At 36.1% G+C, this 21,185-nt stretch overlaps 1 protein-coding gene across 1 annotated transcript in view; it reads right to left on the bottom strand.

The window, feature by feature from the left end:
• Window positions 1–21,185, bottom strand: part of POU6F2 (POU class 6 homeobox 2) — a 312,837-nt gene that overhangs the window by 44,008 nt on the left and 247,644 nt on the right. The window contains exon 6 of the mRNA XM_071429815.1: window positions 12,089–12,235. Within this exon, the coding sequence (XP_071285916.1) occupies window positions 12,089–12,235 (147 nt within the window). The remainder of the gene's footprint in view (window positions 1–12,088; window positions 12,236–21,185) is intronic.

The following is a 21,185-nucleotide window of genomic DNA, read 5'->3' on the forward strand; positions in this document are numbered from 1 at the left end:
ATGTTTGTTCCCTCTTTTCACTGCATATGATTTTAAGGAGAAATAAAAGGCAAGGGTACAGCTTGCTGCCTTAAGTGCTCCTTAGGAGTGGCCCTTTCCATTGATGGATCAGGCTATGAGAATTTGAGTTTGACTTAGTACTATTTAACACATACGTTTTTATTTGTATTCAGAAAAGAAGTCTTTTGTTGTAGCATATTTACTTGTGATATTTCTTTCTCATCATACAGGGTGTTTCTCATCTTACATCATTGCTGGTTAAGGACTTCCATGTAAGCAGAGCTCTAAGTGTCCATCATTGTATATACAGAAGCATGAACCTGTTTGAATACACAAACGCTTCTGTATATTACTAACAGTATTTCTAGGTCAGTAGTCTAATATTAATATTTTAAATAGTTACCCTGAGAAGTTGGCAAAAAGCTTGTCAAGATTTGTTTTATACTCATTTCCAAAACCTCCCTTATACTCTTACAAAAACGTAGTTTGTGATTGCAATTTCAGAACATATTCAATCAGCTCTTAGACTTCACAGATGAGCATCAGGGCTTCCTATTTCTTTCTGTATCTGGTGAACTGAGAACCAGTAGGTCTCTTTGGACCCTTGTGAACAAAAAATTAAATTCAAAACTTATTCAAAATTATTTTTCTAAGCAATCATTAAATATTTAATCTTAGTCTCTAGGCAGATTTTTGTCTTGGCTGTTGTAGCAAAAATTCTCAGATGTGGTAGAGAAGAATGTGGTGCTTTTTTGCTAATATCAATTACATATTAATTTTATTCAAAGGTGATGACATTGTGATTTATCTAACCTCTCTGTGCATTATTTCTTAAACCTTCTGCTTTAGCTAAAGGAGTGTGTTTTAACAATGAACAAAAACAACAACTGTTTTCAAATTCATGGATCTACTTGACATCAAAGATAGGTGACTGTCTCCTACAGGTGTCTGTACCTGAAAAATAGGTGCAACAGCTGGGACATTTTGGTGCATCAGAGAAATAAGACACATTCTCCTGGGTACAAATAGACTAACCAAGAGAGCAACATATAGATTTAAACATACGGAGTGCTGCACTGTAGTTGCTAATATCAATTTTAAGAGACTGTAAATACAAAACCCATACATCAGTATCTGTACAATTAAAATTAAGAGATATATAGTGCAGATCCCAGAAGGTGTAATTTAAATACCTAAAAATGGAAGCCACTTCCCAGCACTTTGGAGGGGTCTCTGGAGGCAATATTCATCAACATGATAAACGTCGTGGAACATGCAGACCATGCCATCCTGTGGGGGTATGCTGGGAAATACCACTCTCACTTTGCAGTCATTCAAGAGTACTTACATTTTTTGTGGCAAATCAAACCCCTAGGAAAATACAGGCCTAGTTTTGCTCCTCATATATTAAAATGGGGGTTAAATTAATAGAATGCAAACAATTATGGCCTCTGTGTGTACAGTCATAATTACACACATCTAAAATTACACTTGAGGCAGATCTGAGCTAAAAAAGAGCAGCACATTGTCTTCCATGCCAAGAGGAGAAGGTTTAGTTTCTTTTCATTTGTCACCAGAATAAAGAGTCAAATGACTCCAAAGACAGAAGCATGACTCAAGAGGTAATTAAAATATTTATAATCTCATTTCCCTATGGGAAATGTATCTTGTGTCTCTTCTGAGGAGATGAGCATAAATTTCCAGGTAAGCATACATATACGTGTTCACATAAGTGGGAAGCAATTCAGTTGAAAAGAATGTTGACATCTGCTCTATTTGAAATGTTTTAGGATTTTGTCAGAATATGGCAATAAGGCACAGAGAAGAACATTTTTCTGGATCAGCCATGGGATACTTAGAGAAGTTTTGTGCTATGTCTGAAATGGGACTAAAGACCTATGTTTAACTAACTGAATCCCAGATACACAGTGAGACAATGAAATTGTCAGGAAAAGAAAATGGTAGAGGAAGTAGAACAGAAACTAGAAAGCTGAATACCTTGGGCTGTCTGAGGGTGTGTCTCTGACATTGTCACCAGACACCTGTTTACCTGTACTCTTTATGCTTCCTTATGGTAGAAACCAGGAGAACAAAACCAGACAAATGAGAACAAATTAAGGCTAATAAGAAGAATTGAGAAGGAAAGAAGAAGGAAATTTTAGCATGGCAAGTGGTGCTGCTTCCCCCTCAAAGCTAGTACACTGCATGAGTCTGATACCATGTTTTTTTTCTTTGAGTCTGTCTATTTGTGCTATCAAATAAGACATAGCTAAATGAACAGCCCTCAAAGAAGGGAGTGGATTAGGCCTCTGGAGATGATGACTAACAAGTTAAAATTCAACTTCTTTTCAGTTGGGCTGCAGTGACCTATTTATACAATTTCTTTCTTGCTAGCTAGCTAGCTTTTTTTAACATTGCAAGGTGTACCTGGCCTCTCTCATCTCTCTCTAAACTGTCTCCCTGATGTCCTGATCACTCTCTGATCTATCTCTCTATCTGCTGGGTGAATGCTAATATGACATATCCAACCTCTAAAACAAACCATTTATTTTGAAACTTGGCTATGTCAGAGCATTTGATGCGTCAAACATGAAAATGAATGTATATTTGGATATTGGGTACATCATGTCTTGATATTAAATTATCCCCTGAAAAGAGGATTGATTTTTAAACTGGCAGGATATATGTATTGCTTCCTTGAATCTCTAGCATGAAGCTAGATGTGGGGGGAGTCTAGCAAAGGTTCTCTATGAAGCAGAAAAAGAGTTGCTCAAGGGCTATGAGTGTTTTCTTTATATTAATAAATCCTTCTTTGCACTTAAGGAAAGAGATTCTGTCATTCTCGTCCATTATTATGTGACAATAATACATTAGTCTTCTATGAGAGATACTTATCCTAGAGATAATATTTAATTAATGTGCAAAGAAGGAAGTTTAAGTGAAAAATGTACTTTTAAAGTCATATATATTTTAATACATTGGCATAGATATTTCAAAGTCTCTTTTTTTTTCCTTTTGATATCTGGGCCATTTGCATGTACACACACTGAAGCCTACCACTGTTGGCATCTGAAAAAAATGACAAACTGAGATATACTTTGGGAAAAATAGATCAATTTTTTTTCTGCTGGAACTTTCCCTGTAACTGTTCACAGATCAACCCATAGAAGATGGCATACACACAGTTCTTTGCAATAATCTAGATGCAAATCAGAAGACAGAGAACACTTCCTCTTACAGGACAATTCCAGCTCATTGTGCTGTTTGGAAGCTTGTGGATCTGCATGCAGAAGTTTTGGGTCTCCATCTGGCTGGTTATTACTATGAGTGCTGCATGAATACATTTCAGTGGATGGACTCCTCATCTTTCCAGATTTCAAACAAATACTGATTGCGCAGCAAACATGGGAGTGCCAAATCTTTCCTCACCTCTATCTCTAAGACATACACATCCAACTGTCAAGACTGAAGCTCAATAAGAAAGACAATGGCCTTCATTTATGCATGAAGACTTGTAACTTTTAAGGAATTCCAAACCTCACCAAAAGAGCAGGAGTGCTCTATCAGTGAATCAAAGACCAAAAATTTTTAGCATTTTGCATTAATTGCACTTTTGACAGAGTGATCTGCCTTCTTCTTCCCTTTGCCCAAAAAAGCACTTTTGGTTTTGTTTATTCTGATTATCAGTGCCAATTCAGGAGATTGTAAAATTCTGACACAAGGATAAAGCATATACAATATACAGGATAAGTTAGATAAAATATAAATAAGACTAAGCACCATGTCACACAAAGAACCATGATCTGAGCTTTTTCAGAAATAATGAGGCACATTTAGAAAGATAACTCAGACTCTCAGATTTGGTCCATTATTGCCTCTGCTCACCTACAGTCTCTCTATAATCCACCCTGCACAGCGCTCCCTCATAAGAAGAAGTCCAGAATTAAGAATAGTCTTAGATTCCACTCTGATACAAGTCTCATACAGGAGGATTTCCATCATTGCTGTTCAGACAATGATGTGGCCTCAATTTTTTTCTCAACTTTGTCATCTCCTGAACTGATGCAATATTCCCAAGCACTTCCACTGTTTGGGAAACATCAGTAACATAGAAAGCCCTTTTCTTGGTACCACCTACATGAATCAACTTTGTCCACTGCTTTGCTTACATCATGTTAAAGAGTTTTCAATATACTTAGCAAAACTCAAGTCTTCGCCTCGAAGTTCTTCTGTGGTCTGCTTCCCAGGAATCTAAATGGCTAGCTAAAGCTCGTGGATGAAATCCATAATTACCAAATTCAGTCTTTCAGGATAACAAGAGTCAAACCTTCTCTGTGCACAGTAAAGTTTGCTCTAAGGGGAAGGTCAAAGACTTGGAATGGATTTCAACAGCAATTGAGAAATATTCCTGTGTTTATTGTCTTTGGCTTCACCACATTCTGCTTCAAAAGCTAATACATTTTTTGTTGTCTTCCTTGCTCTGATGCAAATATAAGCAATATGCATCTCTAAGAAATCCTTTCATAAAGATTTTAAAATCCAAACAAAACCAAAACTTTAAAAGTAAAAAAAAAAAAAAAATCCTATCAAAGACAGACAAAGCCAAATGCCCTTACCAAACATGCAATGTGCTGTTCAACAAGTTTCTGCTGAGAGGAAGACCAATTTGTGACTATCACTAGTCATGTTTCTTAATGCTTTACTGGAAGGTGATAAGATATGATGATAAGGAGAGCGGTGTAAGAACCTCTGTAGAGCAGAAAGATTTCATTGACTGTGATGTATGTCACTGGTGATAACAACGAAAATTTTTCATGCTTATAACCACCTCATGATGCTAAGATGAACAGATTATAGGAATGGTAGGTTCTTCTTTTTTTATTGGTTTAGATTTCATGAAAATAGTATTAGGGTTGAACTAGTAGTAGGTTTGGTTTTCTCCTCCATGCAGAAGTAATTAAGAAGGCAATGACAAAAGGACAGTTATGTCCAGTACTTCTGACTTGAAATAATTAATGTAGAATAGTAACATTTTCAAAAGTGTCTAAATGCTACAGGCTTTTAAGGGTCTCTTCAAAGTGTATTTACTCCACATAATACAGTGTGTTAGCAGGACCCCAGAGCTAACAACTAATGAACTAGATCCTGTGTCACCTTGTTGAGAAGCAGAATTAATTAGTCCAGCCATAACAACATACTACTGAGATTTTTGGCTTCTTCAATCTGTGCTAGTACAGCACTGAGACATGCACATATAAATGAACTGTCTCTGGCAATTTGCTTGCAATGCTCTGTTACAGTGCATAGACATGCCTTCAAGCACTCAGTCTCATAACTCTGATTGAAGGAAACTCAGGCTTTTACAGGTATGAAAGTTGCTTTTGAAAATAAGACTTGGGCACCTCTGAAAAGATCTATGTCCAAGACACAGTACCTTAGGCAGAAATCCAGGTAAGAGGCTACAATCTCAAGCCTGAAATTAAGTAGCAAAAGTAAGATTTCTTGCAAGTTAGATAAAATAAATTTCAGTGGCTCTTCTGGATAGATGTGGATAATTTCCAAGCCTGATAGAAGTTTCATTAAACAATTATCCTTTCCATTTTTCAGTGATCACTGCCTAAAATAGATAAAAAAGGCTAGTCAGCTCTTGGTTGAAGTTAGACTCATTCTGCCTTAGTCTATTTCTGCTTCATGAAACTACCAATTTGCATGACCGGAGAGCTTGGTCCATGCATTTTTACATTTATGCCACTGTGGCTATAACTGATATTAGAGAAATAGTACAGCAAAATAAAGACACAGTCAGCAAAAATATGTTAAAAGAATTATTTGTCTTTTGATTCATATTCACATGGGAGGTAATTAAACAAACACCCTCCTCCATGTCTAGCTGAGGGGAGGGAAACCAATGGAAAAAAAAATCTTCCCTTACAACTGACCTTTTCTCTTTTCACTTTTCTTCCTGCAAATGGAAAAACTTGCATGTATTCCTGCATGTATTCAGCACAGTGAAACTTTGAGGGGGAAAATTGAGTCAAACTCCACCCAGCAGAAATTCAATACATTAATACGAAGGTCTGTCAAAACAGATTCTCCTGGTAAAGGGTTTTCCAAAGAATGTTCTTAAATGCTAGTATTATCAGACTGTTACAATCCCTCCCTCTAGCATTGCCTTCAAAATATGTCTCTTTTAATGTCTCAGTCTTCTAATGAAATATCCTTAATATATGCCATTCTCAGATTTCTATAGGCCTTAGTCCTAGGAAGATATTGTTAGCAGTCACTACTTAAACAATTATTGTTAAGAATTTAGTGAACTTTCGGATGTTGTGAGGGCTAAAATATTAGTGGTTACGATGTATAAAGCTGCATAGCTGAAAAAGAAAGCGAGAACAAGAAAAAGAAAAGAAGGTTAAGAGAAAAGGCTAATGGACATTGAACACCTGAAGAACAGTATGAATTGCACATGTTCAGGAAGACTCTAAAATTCTTACACATTACAGGACTTTGAGCCTCCTAGAACTTCTGGAAGAATGAAAAAAACAGAAACAACAAAAAAAAAACCAACCCAACAAACAATCAACATCCTCCTTTTGAGTATAGGAGGAGTTACAATTTGCTGTCCCAGTGGTAGCTGCCAATTTTCTTGGCTAGTGTTGAAAAGAAAACTAGGTCACATAGCAGTCTCTACACATTTCTTGGAGATGACTGCTAATTGCTCTGAACTTTGAAATGTGGATATTGAAAAGTTCTTACACCTGTGGTTCTAGAGAACTGAAAGTCTTACAAGTGACTTTGTGTATACATGTTCATTTGCTCATCATAGCATATTCTAACAGAAGGAAAACAGAGGAAAAAATGGAGTTGAACAAGACCAACAGAATAAAAACTGCAAAAACCTCCCAAAAAACCAAACAAAAAACCCCCCAACAGCAAGAAAAAACCCATCCAATGTATTAGATCCTTTGCTTTTATCTATGCACAAAATCATACTATTGTCACTTAATACATACTACAGGGATTCAACAGAAATTATTTAATTCCCTGTAAAGGTATACATTTCAGTATTGGAATATCTTATTGCTATTTAGCTGAAACAAAAAGTTAGTAAGTAAGTAAGTAACTGACTAACTAACTAACTAACTAATTCCAGCTTTCCACTATTTTTTTCTCACATGTTTAACTAAACTGCATTAAAACTTGCATCAGATTTTAAAAGAGTATTTTCTCATGAAATGGGGATAGCCCCAACTGAACATCATCAGAATAGAAAGAAAATGCTATAAACACCTTTTTCCACAACATAATTTTATAATTACCTCACTCCCCAAAAGAAGGTAATGGCCTTGTCTATGGGAACAAAGAGGTTCTAGTACTGTGGCCTATTGAATATTTTCCAGATTGTGGCCTTGGCCACTTAAGTTAAGACAGGACAGCTGCTCTGCTTAGAATCATGAACTTAGTTTGCAAATAACTGTTATCACTTCAGAAAAAAAAGTAGTTACAGAAAACAGTGTAAATAATAGTACCTACGTGTAGACATGTAATAGTTGCGAAGACAGAAATTTCCTTTACCATAAAAGATACTTCAGCACTTTCCAAGCCAGTCCACAACGAGCACAGCATTATTTTTTAAAATCCTATCCCTGTTGTTATTGCACATGACATATTACATTGTACTGTACAGTGTGTGGTGATGAGAAACTCCCTGCTTATTTAATTGTGATCCTTCAATGAATTTGAAAGGGAGCACTTTATTTCCATTTCTTTAATTTACTAGTTCTTTAGCTGATGATTTTATTAACTCTTGTATTTGAGAACTGATGCTTAACAAAAAAAGGGGAAGAAAAAAAGGCCCTTGGCAGTATTGTGAAGGCCCAGAACTGAATAATGCACTTTAATAATGAGGAATAGAGCTATGGCTTTTGCTGATGGCTGTGACCGGCTCTGTGACCTGATTATGTCGCAGAGTGTCAGCAGCTGAGACACTACAAAAGGGAGCGCATCCCATCAAATCTATCTCCATTGTAATCACTCGCACTGCTGAGAGCCTTGTTAGGAGCAGGGAATCCATCAGGCCTCATTAGCACCGTTTACCATCAAGAAGCTCAAAGAGCAAATGTGTACCCTCTCATCAGAATAATGAGAACCAAAGTACTCCTATTATCTAATTGGATCAACAATGCCTCTCTCTCTATTTATTTTCCTGAGCTACTTGTGGACTACAACACTCAAAAATTAGTTATTTTTTTTCTTAAGTACGAGGGTGGACATGTGCTTAAGATTTTTCTTATACAGAAGGTTTTCATGTCTAAAGAGCAAGGCATGGGCCCAATGAAGTGTGGGTTACTTCAGGGGCATTCTTAGATTATAATGAAACAATCCCAATTAATTCCCTGTTCAATTAAAGTGTGGACAATACAATTACACCATATATACTTAGATTTTCCTTTTAATCTCCCAAGAAACAGACTATTGCCCTCTTTATCTACAAGGCAGTTCATCATGCCAACTCTCATCATGTTACTCTTTTATGGTAAAATGTTATCTTGCAACTGCTGAATTTAGTGGTATTTTTCTCCTGTTAGACAACTCCCATCTTTTCAAAAGAGAAACTAAATTTACTCAGTACCCACAGTTAAAAAGTATTTGATCCTACTGAAGTCAAGAGGCATATATGAATGCAACTGATGATAATTAAGAAACCATATTCATCAACATTGCTTTCATATTTCTGTGTCTCATTTCCTTACAAATATTATGACAACTGCCAAAGCACACATTTCACATACTTAATAAACATAGCAAAACCAACACAAAAGTCCTGATTTTTTATTTCATTTGCAAAACCAGCATAAAAAAGAGATATATTGGGTTAAACCTCTGAAGAATCCAAGGGCAGCAATGGCACTTGGGTCCTACTGTAAGGCAGGCTGAAGCTGAATAGGTAGACAGTTTCTCTTTGCACACTGTCAGTAGATTTCAATCTGGCAAACCTGCTACCCTGGCCTTTAAATTTAAGATATGAAAACCCAGTGCTGCAGACACTTCCTGGAAAGTGCTGAGGGCAAACAGAATGCAAGCAGTGTTACATGGGCCAATAGCTCTTCATAATATGCCTCTGAAAATGAAAATTTGATTTAGAGTCCTCTACATGTACTATATCAAATTAATCAGGTGATCTAATCATATTGTTTCAATGGATTAGATCTCTTGGTTTGGTCTTGGGAAACTCTGGTGTTACAGTTTATATTGCCATCCAAAGCAAAAGATGAAAAACAAATAAACATGCCATAACTTTGAATTCAATAATTAATTAAATAAAAATATTTAATATAAATTATTGTTAATATAAATGATTTTTTACTGTAATTGTAAGAACTACTAGACTATTGGGAATTAAGGCTATGCCATATGTCATTTAAAGGATCATTTCCCTTAAATTTGGCATAGGATCTTGGATTTGACCTAGAGCTTAATGTCTCCAGGGATTACTGATCACCATATATTTAGCTAGACAGATGGACATTTACAAGCCCTGAATTTCTGTAACAGAAACAGCGTGTAATTACAAAGATTGCACATATCAACATTCCAGTAACTCATTCAGCTTTTTATTTTCAGGAGTGAGTTTTCGGTATCATGCTTGTGATTCCTTGAAAGGGACAATTTTCAAAGGGCAGAATTCTTAAAGTGTGGTGCAAATCTGGTTCTTTAGTCACTCCAAGCAGATTATTCATCAGATTATTCAGAAATGAAGCGTTTCAAATTACTATTCCTTTATGCCCCCAATTTTGAAGAAACATCTTGTAGCCCTTGGTTAGGTGCTACAATTCTATTAATTTGAAGGGAATGTAATTTAATTTCTGGAATGTAGATTATTATACTGAATAGTCCTGTTTTAAGGCAGCCTGAGAAGTGGTCTCTAAGTAATATGAGTTTATGCTGAATATTATAAAACTGCATGCTATATTACACACTTACTATCAATATTAATCTATATTGTGGCAAGGTCTGCAGTACTGATTATAAACTAAGGAACATTTGCAAAAACAAGTAATAAAGAGAAAACCTTTATTTAAAAGACCTAGGCAGATAGCTAGATGCTGTAATTTTATTCTGACAATTGGAAAGATTATTCCTTTCCTTTCTCTTTCTCTGCAACCTGTGGAATTATTGGACTTTACATTATGTCTGGAATAAACAGACTCAGCTTGAGTAAAACTTTCATTCAGTGATATCTTCTTAGTAGTGGGGTTCTTTTAAGGATACAATGAATGGTCACACATAGATTATGTTTTCTGTGGAGAATGTGTAAAGGAAAAGCTATAAAGAAATTAGTCTACATTCATAACTTCAGCACTTATGATGAACATCTTTGGTATCAAGTGCTTCATATGTAAGTGGTGACTGTGAACCATTTCTGGAGCACAGAGGAGATAGAAACAAGCAGGCTCTATGTTGGAGCTGATCTGACTATGAGTTATAGGTATTACAACCAACTTTTCTCCCAAACCAATACCCCATCCCTCCAGAAATCTTAATAGGCTTTTGAGAGCCTCCATTTAAAGCTGGCTGCATAAAATGATCCTTTGATGAAAAGGGATTGAAACAAGGGTTAAAGTAGACATTGAAAGGTTATTGTAGAGGGCACATTGTTCATACAATCCTCCTTTAATATGTGTGGTGTGCACCTGCGATAAGATGATTCATTAGATAAGGCCTCACTTTGACAAGCTCCATCGTTCAACCCTCGGGGTAGTGATGGAACAATTCTGCACCCACCCAGTAAATATAACAAGGTCAGCATTTTTTTTCCCTGGGATTTGGATGGTGCTAGTGAAGCTCAGGAAGCATCTTTGTTTATGTGTCCTGTTTAACAAAAAAACAGGGGAGGTCCTATAAAATGTTGAATTTCATTTTTTGATGGGCCAAAATAAAAAACTCACTCTTGTTCCAATTAACTAGCAGAAAATTGACAGGAGAAGAGCTGCCCTTTCTTTTTTATCCTCCTCACCAGTAAACAGTAAGAGTAGAAACTACATATTAGATTCACATATCATCCAAGCTGCATCATTTCAATAAATGTTTTTCAGGGCCTAACATCCACAAAAACACTGTGGGTATCACTGTATGCCCAATTTGTAGAATTTAGAATAATGACATTCAAATTACTCAGTTACCAGTTATATTGACAGATCCATTGCAGAGAAACAAGGCATTGTGTTAATTTTAGTCCTAATAAATACAATAAAGAATGAAAGTGGTCGCAATCTGAAAGCCACTTAAATATGGTGTATCAAAGGAATTATTTTTATATATATGAATTCAGATGCATATGTTTCTCCATCATACTAAGAGTGAAACTGAAATAGTTTTAACAAATAAACAGCTCCATAACATAGGTAATGAACAATCTCTCTCTTAGACACTCTTAAACAATATTCAAGTTCCTGTTTGGAAAATTTTCTTTAAACCAAAATAATCTCCCCTATTTGCATTTACAGGCTGGCATAGTAATTGCAAATTGCTTAACATAGTTAATAAATAAATGAGGAAGCCACTCAGATAACTCCATCCCTGATACTTCATTACAATTTATTTTCCTTTACTAGAAACATTTAATGCCTTTTAAGAAATGACACCATACAAAAATGCCACAGAAATGCAAAAAAGTGAAGCACTGTACCACGTCAGCAAAGGTGTCTGTTATTAGGCATATGTAAGTGGAAGAAGACAGATGGTATCTTTGTTAAAAATCACAGGGTTGCTGGTATTTTAATATGGTGAAATAGTAGTGCATGGTATTGCACTATGATATTTTTAAAGGGATGATAAATAAAACAAACAAATAAAGGGCTGATAACTAAAACAAACCCTTAGCCTTTTCTAGCTTGAAAACACTCTTAAAGAGTGCCTAACTTCCCCCTATTTCTCAGACTTTCTATTTCTTACCTTGTCTCACAAATCAATATTTATTTATCTTCAACATGTGCACTTTTAAATTGCTGTCATACAGGCGGAACTGATTTTTGTCCCAAGATCAGCCTGCCATCAGAATTCACTGTTTGCTCCATCTTCTACTCACCTGTCCTTGTGCATTAGTGACGAGCTGGCCTGTGACCCCCTGAAGACTGGAGAGGGCGTTTCCAAAGGCCTGGGAGTTTGCTATTGAGCCCATGGCTGCTGCTGCTGCAGCTGCTGCTGCTTGACTTGCTAGTGGATTATTAACCAGCTGAAAAAAAAGAAATAAAACATATGATATTTTATTAAAATATAAAAATATGATAAAACCCATGATAAACATATAATACTAACTGGATAATATAAAAGTGGTATCACAATAACTTTTATGTTATTTTAATGGTTTTTACACACTTAATTGTGTGCAAAAAATGTCTGTTCCAAGAGCTCAAGTTTGAGAGGTTCTTACTTCTGGGGCTTTGAAAATGACTAGTTTTAAAAAAGGAAGAGGAAATTCCATGTTGATGTTGAAGAATAAAATTCCCTTTTTTAACCCTATATTCTCTCTCCTATTTTTTTAAATCAAGTTATGCTTGATGTGTATCTTTAGGCTCAAGTTGCTAATGCCGCAGGTGTAGCAGCTTAGTACTGCTGTAAAGAGCAACCAGTGAAAGACTAGCACTTGACTGGGAGGGGAATGTTTACTTGGGGATATTCAGAACAGAAACTATTTTACTCATGTCCCTAAACCCAAGAAAAATCTGCAAATCCTTTTAAGTTTTATTATTAAATAATTGGTCTCAATATCTAGATAAATCACATTAGAAGACTCAACCTTGTAAGTGAGGTCAGTAGATATCAACTAAAAATTCAAAATTCATTTGCAAAATACGATATTAGAGCAACATGCTGCTTCTCAAATGTGAATGATTAGTTCCAGGTCTCATACATTTTCAGGAAATAATTTGTAGTGCCTGCTTTAGTCAATTCTACCTGAATGCACCATAGAAAGCATAGAGCATGGTCATGGCTTTCACCTTAAAGACTAGGGGAATCCCATGGAGGAGCAGTCCTATAAACTCCTGTGCTTATCAAGCATACAAAATGTGTGCTCCACTGTCAGAATCAAAAGTTGTCTTGGACATGGCTTTTCCACTGGATTATTGGGAAGTTTCTATTTTCTTATCCTTTTCTGAGAAAGGACAAACATTGAATGAAGAACACAGGGATGACAGTAAAAAAACCAAAAACATTGGGAACCATCATCACTTGGACAGCTGTCTTGAGAACAATCAAACTGAGTTTAAGAGGCTGAAAATACATTTTAGAGTGGCTTTGCCTCCTAAGAATCATTGCATTATAGGAGAACTTGCAAAATATGCATTAGCAGTGTAGAGTAACCAGAAGTCTGAGGGACATAATAGTCTAGGGACATTTTTTCTTAGACTGAGATGAAAATGCTAGAGTAAACTCAGAAAAGCTTTATGTTTGAGCTGAAATTGGTAGGAGTTCTAAGTCCTAAGATGACCAGTAAATTATCTATCTTTTAGAAATGGAGAGTCACAAGCAGTGGTAAGGGATATACTCCATAGACAGGCTCTGCTTCAAAATAGGTTATAAAAAATTAATCAGTGATTAGTAGATGTTTTAAGCATGTTACAGATATGAGTAGTGTGTATGTTATAGACGTTTAGAAGCCCATCAATAGAAGATGTCAGATATGGTTATAATCTATGCTTATAAGAAACCTACTTGTCTGTTGCACATTGCAAAATCTACAATTGATTGCTCATACATTAAAACATCTATTAATCATTCATTAGCCTCTCATGAAGTATTTATAAATGCAACCTTGATATAAAGTGTTGCTTAAAGGGGTGCCTTGGGCATATCCAATCCCTCTAGAAATTGTAAAGTAAATAACTAAATAAAGATTAGTAGCAATGCCAGACAGAAAAGATGACATTGTTTGGAGGAAATATTTTGATTTGGAAAAAATTGTTATATGAATCTCTCAAAGCATTTCACAGCACCCCATGGCATGAAAATCAAGCAGGAATAAAGCACAAAAGGGGAAAACTGCAATGCGTGCTTGATTAGCAGTCCTGATGAGCTGAGCTGTGAAGAGAACTGGAACCAGTACAATGACCAAAGTGAAGCTCAGTCCCTGAATACAGACTGCAAGAAATTCCACTGACTGCACAAAGGTGTGAGTGCAAAGGTAGCTGATGCAGTCTTCAGTCATTTGGGTGGTGGTCCCTGAGCATGGCAGTGTAATGTCAGAGAACAATATAAGTAAACTGGTTGGTTCTCTGCTCAAAACAGTGCCATTTCTTTATTGTCCAAATCAGAAGTTAGCAAATTCTGCCTTTTTTTCACAGCACTGCGTTGGCAGTACTGGGACTTGAAGAAATTCTTTTATAGCTGTAAATACTTGGAGAAGAAAAGGGCAGCAGCAAGACCATAAGACTTTCAGAAAAGGCCTTCTACAATCTTATTAGCAACGCACAAATTACTGAACCTCTGATCCTGGAGCATCTGACTGCAGGTATACATGATAACTTTTGACAGTTACTCAAAATCAGCTAATAAACTACATTAGCTGTTATATTCAGGGCTTCAGAGGCATGTAAGAACAGCTGCTTGGGAAGCATAAATAAGCTTTGTGAATCTGGAAACTACAAAGGGTTAAAACCTTCTAAAAATCAGACTATCACCTTCTAGAATCTCTTTTCCATTTTTCTTGCACCAGTTTTCAAAAAATGTACATTTTCAAATACAACAATAAAATTTAATTACAACAAACCCTGGAGACACTCAGGATTGCTTTTAGTTGCATCACAGAGATAAGGTACTTATTAAAAATGATGGCAGAGGCTGTGATATGCATAGGTACCCTGAATAGTACCATGCTCCAGGAAAAAATACAGGGAACGGGCCAAATCGCAGGGTAAGAGACTTCAAAGTGCATATGAAACCAGCCCTATCTATTCATAAGTCTGATTAAAAAGGAGGGGATGCATTTTTCTTTGAGTGCGTTGGGAAGCTGTTGACTTCAAGTTATGCTCTATTCAATTGACCCCTTTTATCTTGTGTGCAAACTGGGGATGAAGAAATACATCCTATTTCATTATGTCTGGACGCCAAGATAACACATTGAATCTTTCTTTTATTCAAAAAATAAGATCTCTAACTTGAGAGGTTTATGCAATTTCTCAGTGAAGGCTGGATCCCTAAGAATGCATATTGGAAATATTGGAAATATATTGTGAAAAATCTCACAAAGGGCTCTTCCTATTTTGTTTCTGTATTTAAATAATGATTTAATTTGGAAGGCTGAGATATTTGGAGCTGTTGATTCCAGTGCCCAAATCTCTTCTCCAACTCAAACCACCAGCCATAACAGTAGATAATAGTAATCTTTGTTTAAAGTGACAGGCCAGCCCTCTTAATGACACTTCTGCTACTAACATGATTATATGAAGAAGCAAATTTTATAAGGAAGGATCTTCAATAATTGAGTCGATTTAGTACATTTTTCTGAATTTCCAAAGCTGAATTATTAAAGGTAAAGCACATGAAAATTCTCTACTTTAAGTCAGTAAATACAGAAGACATTCCAATGTGGCAAACAGAATTCACACAAATAAAACAAATCTGAAAAATTCTGGTGAATGAAAGAGGCACTAACAAGATCCTAAAACTGTGCCATGCAAAGTGAGTGTTTCTATGGTTAACACATAGTCTTCAAAAAAAACAATTTGAAGAAAAGTGTGTTAGAGTCAGTGCTGCAAGCAGTTTTCTTGAGAGCCACAAATACTTTTTTCTTTTGAAATAATACCATCTTCCTCTTTTAACTTAGTATTTCATTGGAGTTGCTGTGAGAAACTGACCAAGCATTCATCTACTGTTGAATACAAGATCAGATTTGATAACCTACACAGTAGTTAGGCACTTTCCTTTATAAAAGGCATGTCCCACTGAACTTTAAGTCTCCTGGTCTGGGAATCAAAGAGCCAGTTTTAGTCATTACAATATAATTCAGTCAACAAATATAAAGAAAAAAGCAAACAGTTTTACTAGTGAAAAGTCAAGACATTTCAGGATGCCAGAGCACCACATGAAAAAATGGGCAAGTAACCTGAAAGGTAAAGTCATTTTATGCCATGCCAGTATATAGATCTTGTGTGTTTTCTAAAGCACTTGTGTAGGAGGCTGCTATCTGAATGCAGCAATGGAGAATTTGAAGGACATATTGCAGAGTAACTTCAGGCATAACTTCATTTTATAAAATAGTATTAGTGTTTTTCAGAAAGACTGTTAAAAATCACATTTCTGGATATCTCCTAGAGATGGAATTAGTGTAAAAAAGTATAATATTTGATTAGGGACCAACAGATCCTCAGTCTCTTATGTTCTCTGACAAACTCTTCTGTAGGGAGCATCACACTACTAGATTAGCTGCTGAGATTATTTGCTTAAACCAATGCTTTTCAAGGGAAAACAAATATAACAGTTGAGAAGAATTCAGCAATGGCTCTCAGTCAGAAACACATGACATTTTTCTTTTCTACCCATAATGAGTGAAAATTTTATTCACAGAAATGAATTTTTTTTTATCAGCATAGCATGTGCTTTTGTAGGAATTTTTAGACAAGAATCTATCTGAATTTTATTGTGTTTAGCTGATGAAAGAATTACAGGTTAAAATATAGTAGGATTTATTCCCATTTTTTCCTCAGTGGCTCATGAGACAAATCCAGGGCAGTAGCACTGGACCTTAAGGGAAAAGATTAGGGAAAAGACTGTTTCATATTGAGCACAGGCTCCTGAGGATATTCTGATACCTTCTTTGTTACAGTGACTAGCATTATCAACTGTATTGGGTGTAGATGGAAAGGTTTTGGTAGTGGATCAGCTGCAGAGGAGGAGGATAAAAAAACCAGAGTGAACAAAACAAAGGGAACAGCAAGGTCAGAGAAAGGAGAAAGAGCTGTCCCACAGCAGTGAAAGAGTCCCCACTGTAGCCCTTGGAGGACCCTGGAGTAGGCATATGGATATTTCCTGGTGAGAACTGTGATCCCTGGGGCACCCGTGAAGGAGCAGGGGGAAAATGTGAAGAGAAAGGAGCAAAAGAGGGGAACTATTAAGGACTGACTATAGCTCCCCATTGAGAGTGGGTAGAAAAGTCAAGAGTGAAAGAGTGAAGTCCGGGAGAGTGGGGAGAAAAGTCGTTTTAATACTTGGCTCTGTTCCTCATTTAATTGGCACTATATTAAAGTTGATTATCCTCAAGTTGAATCTGTTTTGTCCTCAACACTGATTTGCAAGCAGTCCATCTTGACCCAGAAGCTTTCTCATCCTGCTTCCTCCCTCACTCCACTGAGGCAGTGCGTGAGTGGCTGGATGGGCGTTGGTAACCCTCCACACCACTGCACAGCAGTAACTGGAAACCATATCTTGCAACAACAATACTCAAGTATTTTCAATACCTTGATGACATAGAAGCAGAGCATTTCAAGCTAGATACCCCTATGCTTGGTTTCTAAACACGAGTTAATTGAGACAGAAGTGCAATGAGCCCTGAAAGTCCCCATTAACTCTTCGGGCAAATTCTTTACCTAGTGTTAATGCATATATTCCTAATTGTTTTCAATATGTATATATACCTGGTATCAGTTGATAACTCCCTGAACTTATATAAAATCTCATGGTCCTTGAAGGAATTTAAAAAAACACACTGGAAAGACTGCTTCAATTCAATTCTTGGAAAGCACCTAGGTATGACAGCAATAGGTACAAAACAAATCGATCATAATAATCAACAAGATCATCACTTAGCATTTATATAGAATTGTGGATGAGTGAGCTCTGTCAATTTAATTTATTTTTAGGATTTTAAGTAAAATTAAGTCAAATTTTGAAAAATCTTGTGAACATGCAAATCCCAAGAAAGTCAAGAGAGAATACACAGGCAACATAAACCAAAAGATGTTAATTTCATCCAAACAGATGCCATGAGCAAACATTTTGGAAACTGTCTGGTTTTGTACTTATCAGTTGTATTTTTTTTTAATGTTGATCTTTCCCTCCCTCCGTCCCTCCCACCCTCCTTTTTTGTTTGCATAATAGGATAATTACAGCATTTAACTTTGGTAAATAAACATCAGGGTAAAATGTCTGATAAAATGGCTGTCATAGAGCCTAGTCATGCATAACTATTTGAAAATATACCCAGCAGGCAAATCCCAAATTATGAAAAAAAAATTAAATCTGTCAACATTTAGTTTTTGTACACTGTTGTGATATGATCAACCTCCAAAATGTACAATTTAGTTATACTACCCAGACCCATCCAACAATGTCTGCTTATTTCAAAACTGCAAAGATCTAAATTTGCAAATGGTTGTAGATAGTAAGAGTTCTAAATAGGCTGCTTACCCAGCCATTTCAGTATATGCACATGGATCAGAAATTTATGTACAGCATACAGTGTAGAGACAAGGAAAGCACTGACTTGACAGAGACACTTAAAATATCTGGTTCTCACAGATACTTAGTCTGCTCATTATATGCATTTATTGTGGTTGAGCTATTTGCTGTCTAAATCTATGCTGAATTTTCTATCAGAAATAAGTACTGATAGTGGTATCGCTGATGCGACATGACTTGATTCAATGCAAAGGGACGCGACCTGAGGTGATTGGAAGTATGCAGTGCTCATGTGAGCCTTGATATGACATGGATAGAAGAGGATGAACAAGATTTCCTGAAATATCTTTGTAAACAAGGTGCTGCTGGTCAAATTTGAACCAGTCTGAAAACTACAACAACGATTTGCAAAATTAAAAGGGTATATTTCTTATAGAGAAAGCAAATAAAGAGCAGACATCATTCCCAGGTCTCTCAGACCAAACTAATGGAGACATGAATAAAGAAGAACACATCAGGCTAAGAGTGAGCAGACACCACCCTAGCCACTTTAGTTTCTTCTCTATTAGTCACAGATGAAAAAGAGAGGAGAGGAAACTAGAAGAAAGCAATCCTCATTGGGCCTAATCCTACAACATAAACGAAATTGAAGGTGTCAGCATGTCTGAGGCTGGGACTTATGTTTATAAAAAGAAAGAGTGAATATATTTAAATATATTCAATATCTTTCAATGCAAATAGCTACAAAATGCAGATGACTGACCGCTTTAGCAGCAGGTCAGTACATATGGACTGACCCTGGACTCCTGTCTTGTAGGTTCCTGACTGTCCACATTTATAACTTAAAAGTTTGAAATGTTCCAGATCTATTTAAGATGGCACCCAGTGGATGAGACTTCAGTTAAACAAAGGCATCTTGGTTTTGTCTGATTTAATTGGTTTTACCTGATTTTTTCTGAGTTACTTTTGTGTTTACATAGTTCTTAAAATATCTGAAACTGTTTCTTTCATGCATGATGCATATGTACTCTAAACAAACAACATCTAAATTAAATTTGGCATCTCTAATAATCATAAACTGTATCCGTACTTATAAAAGAGGAATGAGTACTGAAAAAGTTATCTGTATTCTCTAGTTTTCTGAAGTAGCTCCCATGTGTTGCAAGAATGAAAGCAAAAAAGTACCCTCTAAACTTTTTGAAAGGGGCTGTAACATAGTTCATTTCACATTGATTAGTTTCTTGGTTCCTGTGTTTGTCTATTTTAGAATGATTTATCTGGCTTCTGAAAGATGCTTTCCCTACAAGAAAAATGGTTACTTCAGGGTTCCCTCACTGCTAAAAACCTGGACTCTTATCAAAAGGAAATTGCCATCTGTCTTTTCGGATAACAGCCCAGCACTTGGGTCTCCGTGATCTCTGTAGAAAGTGTGTCAACCGTGAGACACACCAAATTAATCTCCTTAATCTAAAGCATTTATTTGCCTTTAATTTGAATTTGTGAGTGGCATGTGCACATGTAAATATGACCATTTGCATATATAAATGTTAAAAATGCAATGTGAGGTCACACCATGTTAATATGACACTTCATGTTAAGTATTTGAGAAAATATTTCTGAAAGTCTTGCTCTACAATACAATATGCAGTCTTTGTATGTATACCTGGAACTGTTTATTCAAATATTCATATTAAAAAACAAACTTCAAGGTACAGACCTTGTCTTTTGCCCTTTGAAGAATAAATCCTGCTTAATACTTAGGGACACATTGTTAACTGAGAATATACGTAAAGCTTCTTTTAAAATTCTGCGTCAGCTGCTTTGTAAAGTCCTAATTTTTGAAGCTGGAAATACATCTGGATACTCTGGTTTATTTGTAATGTAATAGCATCACCAAACAGTTTTGTTTTCATATAAGCTAAGTGCTTACCTTGAATTTTTGTTGACTTGAATGTGAACAAGATCAGATCTAAAACTGTAACTATGTGGAATACTTTTCCTTTCACTACTTTCAGGTCCAAACTGGACCTTACTTGATGCACTGATATATATGATACAAAGTTGAAGGACAATACAAATGGCTCCTGAGTGCAGAAGGAAGATTGCTGTCAAAGATAAAAGTCAGTCCAAAATATGAATCTGGTTCTTAGTACAAGCATCTAGAAAGCTGGAAGGATTTAATTTTCTGTGTTTACAGCAGTTCACCCCAAAGTCAAAATGACATAAACACTGTAATTGATATAATGTGTTTGAGAAGTGCTCTCTCTGTTTTCCAGGTTTTGTGGAGAATATATGAGATACGCAATCTGTTGTGACTCTGATTTTTAATTAGACATTTGAGTTTTGCTGAAATTTCAGTATATAAAATGAGATTCGGAAATATGAATAAAGTTGAAGAAAATATTCAGTTTGAAAACCTTGATGTCAAACAACATTTCCAATTAAATAAGTATGAGATGTGAATGATAGCCACTGAAACAAGTAAGCTGAGTCAAAACCTACAAAAGGGAAGTAAGCATGCAGAAAAGGATGTTGAGGATCCCTCAGCAGAATACTGTTAGTATTTTCCCTGGGCACTCTTTTTTTACTTTAGTACAGTTCTGAATGCCCAGTGGTGGTGGACTGGACATGGACTGTTTGACTCTTTTCTGTTTGTCAATGGGAAGGTTACTGCTGCTACTCCTTTTCTAAAGATAGAGTAATAGACACCTCTGAGCCTCCTTGCATGACCACTATGTGAGCATATTGCATCTCAGATGGTAGCAACTGTCTGCCACATTCATATTTAG

Source organism: Agelaius tricolor, unplaced genomic scaffold (genome assembly GCF_023055355.1).
Source record: "Agelaius tricolor isolate 1412-34295 unplaced genomic scaffold, bAgeTri1.0.p SCAF_6, whole genome shotgun sequence".
Lineage (NCBI taxonomy): Eukaryota > Metazoa > Chordata > Aves > Passeriformes > Icteridae > Agelaius > Agelaius tricolor.